This window comes from Medicago sativa, chromosome 1 (assembly GCF_051527215.1).
Source record: "Medicago sativa cultivar Bolivia chromosome 1, Bolivia_mono, whole genome shotgun sequence".
Classification (NCBI taxonomy): Eukaryota; Viridiplantae; Streptophyta; class Magnoliopsida; order Fabales; family Fabaceae; genus Medicago; species Medicago sativa.
The window spans coordinates 50,065,650-50,076,337 of record NC_140749.1 but is presented as its reverse complement, the minus strand read 5'-3'; the positions used below and the strand labels follow the sequence as shown (position 1 = coordinate 50,076,337).

The 10,688-nt window shown below is 33.9% G+C and overlaps 2 protein-coding genes across 3 annotated transcripts; both read right to left on the bottom strand.

The window, feature by feature from the left end:
* Positions 1-513: 513 nt before the first annotated feature.
* LOC146955109 (E4 SUMO-protein ligase PIAL2-like) lies at positions 514-1,756 on the bottom strand. The gene is made up of 2 exons (XM_085707544.1): positions 1,030-1,756; positions 514-983 (listed from the first exon to the last, which is right to left on the bottom strand). The coding sequence occupies exons 1-2, from the start codon at positions 1,754-1,756 to the stop codon at positions 514-516; spliced, it is 1,197 nt and encodes a 398-aa protein (XP_085563670.1).
* A 6,493-nt stretch (positions 1,757-8,249) lies between these two features.
* Positions 8,250-10,455, bottom strand: LOC146955108 (zinc finger A20 and AN1 domain-containing stress-associated protein 8-like). 2 transcript variants are annotated; one of them, XM_085720070.1, is made up of 3 exons: positions 10,249-10,398; positions 9,792-9,825; positions 8,250-9,054 (listed from the first exon to the last, which is right to left on the bottom strand). In XM_085720070.1, exon 3 carries the CDS (start codon positions 9,038-9,040, stop codon positions 8,531-8,533), a length of 510 nt encoding a protein of 169 aa, XP_085576196.1. In that variant the 5' UTR covers positions 9,041-9,054; positions 9,792-9,825; positions 10,249-10,398; the 3' UTR covers positions 8,250-8,530. The 2 variants fall into 2 exon arrangements, with proteins under 2 accessions (XP_085576196.1, XP_085576190.1); XM_085720064.1 differs by lacking the exon at positions 9,792-9,825 and having other exon boundaries at positions 10,249-10,455.
* Positions 10,456-10,688: the final 233 nt, after the last annotated feature.

The following is a 10,688-nucleotide window of genomic DNA, read 5'->3' as shown; positions in this document are numbered from 1 at the left end:
GGAAAAAATTTAACAGAAATTTGCGTGCTTTATATTTTACACGATACCCATGGAACTGGTGTAATTTCGGAGAGACCATTGGGAAAGAAAACAAGGCGAATCAATTTTAAAATCACTCTTATTTCTCATTTATAATTCATACAAAGAAAAAGAAACACACATGTCATAGACATTGTTAATATGGATAGCACAAATGTTCTTACTACGTACAAATGAGAATTTAGAAAACAAGTTTATGAACAAATCTCTTTAAAACATAGCATTCCCTTATTAGCTTCTTGATTTCCAATAGAGAATCTTGTTACTTCTAATCTAATTAAGCCAAAGAGTTTGCTTCCAAACATAGCGTTATAGGATCTATTGTTTTTATTGTCCACCTGCCAAAATAGAAATGGAACATATTTTAATTAGGCCGTTCTCAATTTTAAATTCTAAAATGAATGCAATCTTAAATGGAAACAGTAAAAAGATATAAAGTTGCCACTATAGATGCAAAGAGTTAAAAGAATAGTACTAATGAAGCAAACCTGTGTCGCAGCTGCAGAGACCTGAGGCATCATTTTCATCGAAGAGTACTTCCTTCAACGATCCATCAGCATGACGGACAATCACTTCCGCAACACTCTCACCAACTTCTTTCAGGATGGCAACCATGTTTCTGTCAAGACGAATATCTGTATAGGAGACATACTCATTGCAATGGGGACAACACCAGCATGGCCTGTTACAATTTATTTCAACAAAGTTGTCAAAGTCGAAGCACTGGAAGTGTTTGCATGTGTGCCCTTTAACAGGAGTCTTGATACGTGTCAATCCTATGGGACAGTTAAGTGAGATTCGCGATTCCCCCTCCATAATATCTGAATCTGAATATTCAAGAGTAGGCTGAACATAATCTGGTGGAAGCTCGGGTGGCAAGGATGCATCAACGTAACTCATATAGGCAAAAAGTATAATATAATTACCATCGAATTCACCAACAGCTTGAAAAAGATTTGTCCCAAATTTAAGCATGCTAGCTGTTCAAACAAGTGGGCATCTGTGACTGATGATCCATTCCAAGCAAAGTCCTTGTGTTAATTGCTTGTCCATTCACGAGAAAATCCACTTGCTGAGGGCTTATTAAGCATGCAGATGTCTCAATATTATCAGTTTTTGCCACCAATAACCAAATTTTGTTATCGGACCGATGATTATTCTTTATTATATTGAAGTCAACAACAGCAGCTGCAAATCCAGACTTGGCTTCGATTGAAGCAATAATTGGACCCAGTTTCATACTTGGATAGAATCTTTGCATTCTCATATTTAATAATGATGAAGAATGGTGAGAAAAACTAGGTCCGGTACTTCCCAGGGTGCAGTACATATTTTCTATCTCGTGAGCAATAGTTAGAAGTTCTTCTAACTCTTTGTTCTCGAACCATCCAAATTCACAGGCATTCTTGACAGATATCAGCAAAACCATCACAACTCCTAGTTCATCATCACTCTTTTTTTGATAGTCTATCTGTTTCATCAACATATGAAGTAGTTGAATTGCTTTTGGGGAAGGAGTTTGAGCATAGGCAATTGCATAATCAATCCCTCGAAACAGGGAGATGCATAGTCTATAAAAGATTGAAGAGTCACTAAATCGGTTGCCTGGTTCGAAGTACCAAGCTATGTACTCCAAAGCTTTCGTGATTCTATACAAGTTGAGGTCTAAGTCAGACGCACCGGAATTCAGCAATGACAGCCAGGTGTTGGTTTCCATGGTTTGTTTTTGCAGAGAGAAGGAGAGAAAAAAAAATAGGTCTGTGCCCTAACGACTCCTAAGGCAAACAAACACGGAAATATGTAGGGTTTAATGCAATAAACAAATATTGCATGTTATATTAATATATCTTGGAATTGAGGACATAAATAAATATCAAATATTTAATTTTTGACAGGAATCAAACAAATATATTCTCTTCTTAAAAAAAAAAACAAATGTATTCATATTACTTTATTTGGATTTGGAATAATTATAGGTATATCTTTCATTGGTTTGGAATTGATCAAAAATCATATTTTTTATGTCAATCTTGTACCAATCAAACGTGCATAATTTTAAAACAATACCAAGAAAATATAATCAAATATAATATTTTTCCATACTTAATTCTAGAATTTAAAATTTGAGCACTTGAATTAAATTGAAACAGGTTTAAATAAACATACGAAAGTAATAAAATATATTAGCAATAATTAAAAAAATAACTTTTTTTAATGAGTTAGGTTTGAGGTTTCATGATTTTTTTTTTTTGTTTTGAAGGAAGGTTCGCGGGTTCATAAATTTAAAATTATAAACCTATTACCGTTTGCAAATTGTGAAAGAAATTTTCAAAATATATTCGGAATGTTGCGATGGTTAAATAGAGACCTTTTAGAAGAAAAGGGTAATGCTTGTCAATTGAAGCAATGTAACCATTCATGAACAAACTCTTTCAAAGGGTTGTTTCTCTTCACCAAATGACATAAGTTTCTCTATAAATAGAGACACTTTGGAGGCTGATGAGATAAATCCGCAAGTACACGGTTTATCGAAGTAGTAATAAAAGAGAGTATCGTTCCGACAAGAAGTTGTTCAATTCAATTAACTTTAGTTGTTGATTAGAAAGAGTTTAAGTTGCAAAGTTTGGATTTTTAAACGGTTAAAAATAATAATAATAATAATAATAATAATAATAATAATAATAATAATAATAATAATAATAATAATAATAATAATAATAATAATAATAATAATAATAATAATAATAATAATAAAGAGCCTTGGGATTATTGGTCCGTCATGGTGACAAACCCTTCTCAAAATCACACCTTAAACCTAGAACTTTATGTTAGACCTCTTTCTGAAGACACGTTTCTCTTTAGCCTATCACATCTCCTTTCTGTCTCAGTGAGTGTGTTTCTCTAGGAACCACACATATTTTCATGGTTGATTTCTATTGAATTCCTTGAAGCTCGAAACTTTATTGTCTCAAGGTTTGCTTGACTATTTTCATGCTTTACAATCCTTGTCTATATTCACTTGTTCCAATATTAAAACTTCATCTTTCGATACATCGCTTAATATTTGTGATGAATCAATAACAACTATTAAACTTCATCTTTCGATCCTTCGATTAATGTTTGTTATTGATTATAAGAACGGTGAAATAGATTAGAAATTAGGGTTACATAAAATTAGGGTTTAAGGCTTGGTTTTGATTAGGATTACGTCATTAGACTTATCCAACAATCCCAAGACAAGAAGAGTATACTCACTCATGTTCATCGCAGACAGAGAGAAGAAGAAGAATAACATAAATAAAATAACAAGAAAGTAAAGGAAAGAACTTTTATTAAGAAAGGGAAGAAGAAGAAGAACATAACTAAAATAACAAGAAAGTAAAGGAAATAACTTTTATTAAGAAAAACAATGGTGAATTCCAAGAACAAAAGAGGAATTGTTATGATAGCTAGCTACTCTATTTATAGTCTATATCGACTTAAGCCCTAAGCAATACATCAATAGAATGTTCCACAAGAAACCACAGGCTTTTAGGTCAGAAATTAAACTAATAGGTAGCTTGTCCTTGAAGCAGAAGCAGCAAAAGAGCATCCTGGGGGTTGGCACGGCCGTGTGGCTGGTGGCACGGGCCGTGCCAAGCTTCTGACTTGGGGGAATCGTATTTTTGTCTTCAATCTTCGTATTTTCAACCCGAATCAGCTCCTAATCCTCTTTCTTTTGCTCCAAGACTCAATCTTTCAATTATTCGTTCCTAAAATTAAATAACTTGCAATTGAAGTAAAATAGTTCTAAAAAGGAAATAATATTAAATAAAATCAAATCAAATCTAAATAAAACGAACTCAAATATTATATTAAAAACACTAATTATTGACTCATCAGAGGCAGAAAAGCATTCAGAAATATTAAAAAGAATAAGAGATAGAACATCACATTCTTGTGAGTCTAAATTCTGCCAAAAAAATACTAAATCATTCTTTCTTTTCTCTAGTGCACGAGAAAAATTGACAAAATTTTATTCAGTAAACTACCATTGTCGATACGTTTGGTGTGAATGTGCAAGTCACGTCAAGGCTTCCATCGTATCCTGAAGGGGATTCACCAGTATAATGATTTTGCATCCGATTGACATAACTGGTGGGGGCGAATTGAACCTAAAGGTTAGTGTGTCCCACACATGCTTTGGAATTTATGTGCACTCCTTATCACATTCATCTTCATCATTTTTTTGATCAAGTTATTGCAGCAGACCCCCAACGCAGATTCTAACAATCTTTAGGTTCGATTTATGATTTATTTGTGGTTAATTAAGTGGCTGCAATTTTTAAGGAGACCATTTTGGACTTTGTAAATTCTGGATTTGGAATAGGAATAGTTCTAGGTATATCTTTCATTGGAGGTGTTTACAGGTCGGGTTGAGTTGGTTTTGGTTTAAATATGTTGTTGATCTAATCAAATTATATTGGTTTGGATTTGATCAAAAATCATATTTTTTATGTCAGTCTTGAACCAAGTAGACGTACATAATTTAAAAAAAAAAATTCAAGAAAAGATAATTAAATGATATTATTATTCAAACTCTAGAATTTAAAATTTGAGCACTTTGAATTAAATTGAAAAACATTTAAATAAACATACAAAAGTAATAAAATATATTAGTAATAATTAAAAAAATAATTTTTTTAATGAGTTAGGTTGGCTAGTTCATGAATTTAAAATCATAAACTTATTATCGTAACCAAACTACTTTGAATTTGAACGAGTTGGTTTGGGTTGAACCCAAACTTGATCGAATTTGGATAAAATATGTGTTGGGATGGTTCAAGAGAGCACCTTCACTTCCTCTCCTACCTTCGAGACGTTACTAAAGACCTTGTCATTCCGCGCGCACCAAATGACCCAAATAGTCGCATGCCACAAGAGGAAAAAGCCTATTCGCAAGGGCTTTCCTCTCGCCTCCCCCATCCAATACTCAAAATGAGAAAAAAGATTATGAGGAATTATAAAATAAACACCCTGCCATAACATAATCTTACTCCTAGAACTTATTACTATATTCTTAGTATTAGTAACATGAATGGTCTTGATTTTACATAACTTCAAATTTTCATTTATCTACAATCTAGCATAGGAAACTTACAACTGTTTAGGAATCATCAAACTATAGAACTTACTTAGTATTGGATCTTAACTGTATTGTAAACAGCGTATATATTATGTAACAACAGTCCATTTAAGTGTTATGCGTATGTACTCTATTCTCGTTTGGAATTTATTCTGAAAATAATTTCTCAATTCTACATGCTATCACGAGCTTCCGATTTTGAGTTTCTTGCTTACGCGTGAAAAACCTTACGCTCCTTCATTGTGGTCTCTTTTCATGCCTTCGTTGCAGCCCTTTGTTGTGCCAGTCGGTTACCACTCTTCATCGCACAACACTGTTTTTGTGACTACTGTATATTTCCTATCGTCGATACTATTCATATATATGACTTGTACAGCTCATTTGTATGATCTGTACTATCCATTCATACAGACTGCATTGTTCATGTGTAAGGATTGCAGCATTGATTTGCGCTAAACCTCTTTGTTATTGTTCGTAAGTTCTTTCGGTTTTCTTAAAGAAGACATTGTTACGGTTATGAATACAACCTGTAAAAAATGGGAATGAAGAATGTAAAGTGGTAATGCTCAACAAAGGTTCTCTTCACTAATAAATTTAGCCTGGGAAAGGCTAGTTGCTTCCCATCATGGGAAAGTTGCCTTTTCACCATCAGATCATAAGAGGAGCATAGTTTTATGGTAGACTGCCAACACTAGATTTTTTTCTGTAAGTTCATCATATTCATCTTGTTCACATAGCCCAGAAAGAAAAAAAACAATTGCATTGTCTTCTCAAACCCAAAATTTTCCGAGCATACAATCTTGCATACTGTCCCAAAATCAAATCAGATTTAACCCATTTTCCTTAATTCTAATAAGCTTCAAACTATTTTTAGGGAAGCTTAGGCAATCTCTGTGTTATTGATTTTTGGGTTTTAGAGAAATTTGTACTGAGAAATCGGATTTTCTAGAGAAATTGATATGGAAGCTTCAATATTTAATTAAAAATATTCTTGAATTGCCAAAAACAAAAGGGGGCCAAATCACAAACAAAATTAGTTATTATTCTCCACAAATCAATGGAGTTAAAAATGAAATATTTTTAAGTTTTTAATGTTCAGTAGAATTTTGTAAGGTAAACTATGAACATTTATGATTTTGCCCATTTTTTCATATTGTAGGGAATTGGATTGGGAACATATAGAAACCATATGAATTATTTTGCCCATTTTTTCAGATTGTAGGGAATTGGATTGGGAACATATAGAAACCATATGAATTTGGGATAGAAGTGGTTTTGCAAGCAAATGAACGTGTAGTTTATTTTGTGTTTGAGAATTGAAAAATTGGGAAAATAGAATAATTGAGAATAATAGATTTTGATGTTCAACCATGGAGAAAAATGAATCAATATGAATGGGTTAAAACAAAGACTTGGGTTCTTACTCCCAGATGCATGCCTGAGAGAGAGTGTGAATAGTGATGGAGAATAGTGTAGAAAAAATTCAGTGTTGGCAGTCTACCATAAAACTATGCTCCTCTTATGATCTGATGGTGATAAAGCAACTTTCCCATGATGGGAAGCAACTAGCCTTTCCCAGGCTAAATCTCACCTAATTTCCAAGGTGAATATGTATATGCATATAGGATACGAAAGAATACCCTCAATCTGTTATTAGTCAGTGATGGAGATGCATTGTTTCTTGGACGATTCTTTGTCTTCTTTTGATTATTTTCAACAGTGTGCTTGATGTTGTTTGAAACTCTTGTTTTCAGGCTAGATGCTGCGCCTAGCGAGTTAACAATTCTTCTGGCACTTTTTTCCTCATACCAATTATTAATCTATTTTCAGTTTCAATTTACACCAACATCCAAACTGCATGCATCTTCGGTTCGCCTCTCTCTCCCTCTCTCTCTCTCACATTAAGCTATGGTCAGGAATTTATCTGGCATAGTTTGAGTACTCAAATTTGACATTAATAATAAAAATAGAGGAGAACTCACTACAAGCCAAAGAAAAGTCACAATCGAAACAAAGAAAAAGAATGAACATGATAATTTAGATGCAGTGCGGCACACCGTGTAATGAGTAGTAAAATTAGGTGAACAAAGTGTTGTATAGCTAACAAATCCATTATTAGTGAATGCATCGTGACTTAATTTTAAGATGCAAAGATATGGTAATATTATACTCCCTCCGTTTCAAAATGAGTGTCGTTTTAGGTGTTTACACACATATATTAAGAAATGCAATGATTAAGAAAAAGAGAATGGTTATTTTACCAAATTATCCTTATTAACTGTTGGTTAGTTTATAAGTAATACTTTGAAAGTAGTGTACAGAGTATTAATTGGAGGGTACAATTGAAAAGAAAAAGTTATTATTGCATTGGAAACTGAAAGCGACACTCATTTTGAAATAAGTTTTTTTTGGCTAAAGCGACACTCATTTTGAAACGGAGGGAGTACTAGACTGAGGAGTATGTCAATAACATAGTCCAGTAAACACCTTCAAACTTACAGATTCGGATTACACAAGTTTGTGCATAAAGAGCATAATAAACATTTGATAGACCTTTAACATGAATACAACAGTAAATCGGAAGCGATCTGGACAGTTTTGGTCACACAAAAATTATACATATTTCGGAGGAGAAATAAGAATGTTTCCGGAACTAAGAAGGATATTGTACTTGCAAAAAGTACAATAGGGGATACTAGAATAGTGGCATGTGAAACCTATAAGCTTATAAGTATTATTAGATAGTATACGAACAATGATGTCATGTCAGAGGAAAAATGAAAACACCAATATGGCAGCAACGGGGAAGTGTTGACAGGATAACAATTTTAGAATTAATAGGCAATACTCACAAGTCTTTTTCCATTGTTCCAACCAGTGTTGTCAAATAGCTGCGCTATCGCATAGTGGTAATTGAACAAATCGCTATTATTCTACCAAATGCTATTTGGTAGAAAGCATTTCCAAATAGCTGTTATAACCGCACTATAGCATTGTAATAATGGAATTTGAACAAACTACTTTTTCCGCAATCCGCAAACAACACTAGTTCCAGCATATCCGTGTTTCTATATGTTGAGCAGTATTTCACCCCTGTAAAGGATATTTCTTCGAGTTCTATTTTCAGTATTAACAAAAGTTCCTATGAGCATGATCATAAATAAATGATGTCAAAACTCAAGCAAAACACACAAACACTAAGCAGTAAATACCACTATGGAATGAGTAAAGAAAAATATGCAGAGCAACCAAATAAATAATCCAAAGAATTCCTTCAAACCAGCACAAAACCCCCCTAATGCAACAATGCAGGTTTTCTCTAAGCATGTGCCTTCTATCAAGACATTTTATCAATCTAGTGCATCCCTAGAATTTGTCGAGCTTGTCGGCCTTAATTACAGGGTTGGATTTAGCAATAGCATCCCGGCCAACAGATTGGTAATCAAAAGGGCAATCATGCTTGTCAGAATAGCGGTGCATTGCACAAAAAAGGTTTCCACATTTGCAGGTGAAACCTGTTAATCCAACACGCTTCCGGCAAGTAGCACATCTGCTTGGACCTGTCTTGACTTTTGTCTCCAAATTCTCACTAGAAGATGAATCTCCAGAAATCTCAGCGCCGACCGTCTTGACCTCCACATTCTCAATTTGCACGTTAACAGCACCATCAGTCACAACCTGTTTCATAGAACCGCCACTCACCAAGTTTTCAACTGATGCTACCGCTAGCTTTTCCTGTTCCTGCATCAACAGCGTGTCTTTGTAACATTTGGAACACATATTCATGGTAGCAGCCCTCCCAAAGAAACCGCAATTATTAACACAAAGTATCGGGAGTTCTGGAGTCTGGCATCCTGTTTCGTCATGAGAATCCATTATTTTATGATCACCTGCAACCATAAATAGAACAGCTCACCCTCACTGGAAAATACAAACACGTAACATATTTCTTTACAAAAGACAAATAACTACAAGCAAATCCAAAACCAACATAGTCAATGATTCATCAATACCAACGAATTGCACTTGCATGTGCCATGACCAATGTCTTAAAATACAAACTAGACAATCCAACCAGTTGAACCGTCACTCTCTATGGTTTGGTTATTTGAGCAGTTCAACAGCGGCTTCACAGCGGTTCGAACGGTTTAAAGTAGTTTAAACCATGACCCAAAGATATCGCAGCTTCAATATTTGATTCAGCTTTCAAAACATTGGCCATGACACCAGGAAGTCCCAACACAAACACAAACACAAACACAGACACCGGACACATCTACACTAACAATCAGACACTGTATTGTAATAGTTTGAAAAAATTTAAGTGATCGAATGTAACCACGCATGTCAGTGCCACACAAACTGACACATATCAGACACTTTGACACACCTTGAACATTAAGTGTTAGTGCTACATAGCTTACTTGTTCCAAGACAACAAAGCAGCCAAATACCAAATAAATACAAGGATTACTACCAGGGGTGGAGCTTGCCCTTTTGAGGGGTTTCAACTGAACCCCTAAACTAAAAAAAATGCAAATATGCCCCTATATAATTTTCATTTTGAACCCTGAATTTTTTTTCCTACACTAAACCAAACAAAACTCAAGAACTCGAAAGTTTTAACCTCTAGGCCAGGGTCGTGGATCCGCCACTGATTACTACAATAACATAAACATCATGTCAGATTGTCAATGATTCATGCCAAAAGCAATTAACAGTATTCATTCTCCTTTTGTGATCACTATTCAAACACCTTCCAATTGTTGGCAAAATAGAATTTTCTGTTTTCATCCAAACTATTAACTAACAATCATATCATAAAATTCAAACTCTCAATTCAATCATGCAAACCAAACCAAACCAAACAACCCCATCAGTAAAACACCGAAAACCCATAACCCACCTACCCAGGGAGAAAAAAAAAAACCTTTTTTTGACAAAAGAAAAAAAAAAAACTTTTAACAAACCCATAATCTAGAATCGATAACCCAATAAAAAACACAGGGAATTAAATAAAATTGAACATATAAAACATGTTTTTAAGAAAAACGATAACATGAATGAATGAATGTTTTTGTGACCTGTGTGGTTGATTACAGTTTCACCGTTGCTGATAGTGTGATCAGGTAATAATTTTACTGAAAGAATGAAATGGGGATTTGAGAAATATACAGAAAGGGGAGAAAAGAAAAAATGGAGATAAGGAAATTAATAAATAAATAAATAATAGTGGCGGAAATAATAGTGACCTTTTTAATTTTATAATAAGAAATGGAAGGAACTAGAAACACTTTGCAGTGCGCAGTAAGTTACGCAAAATCCCGTTCAAAAACACCTACGCTAATAATTTGAGTTTTATATCCTTCAAAAATTTGAGTTTTATTATTTTATTTTTTGAAAGAGGTTTTATTATTTTATGGAGTGATGGAAAAAATGAAAGGCATAGATGTTCGAGACGACTTTTTACACAACTTTCTTGCATGTTATTTTTAGGGTTAAATATGTTTTTAGTCCCTGGAAC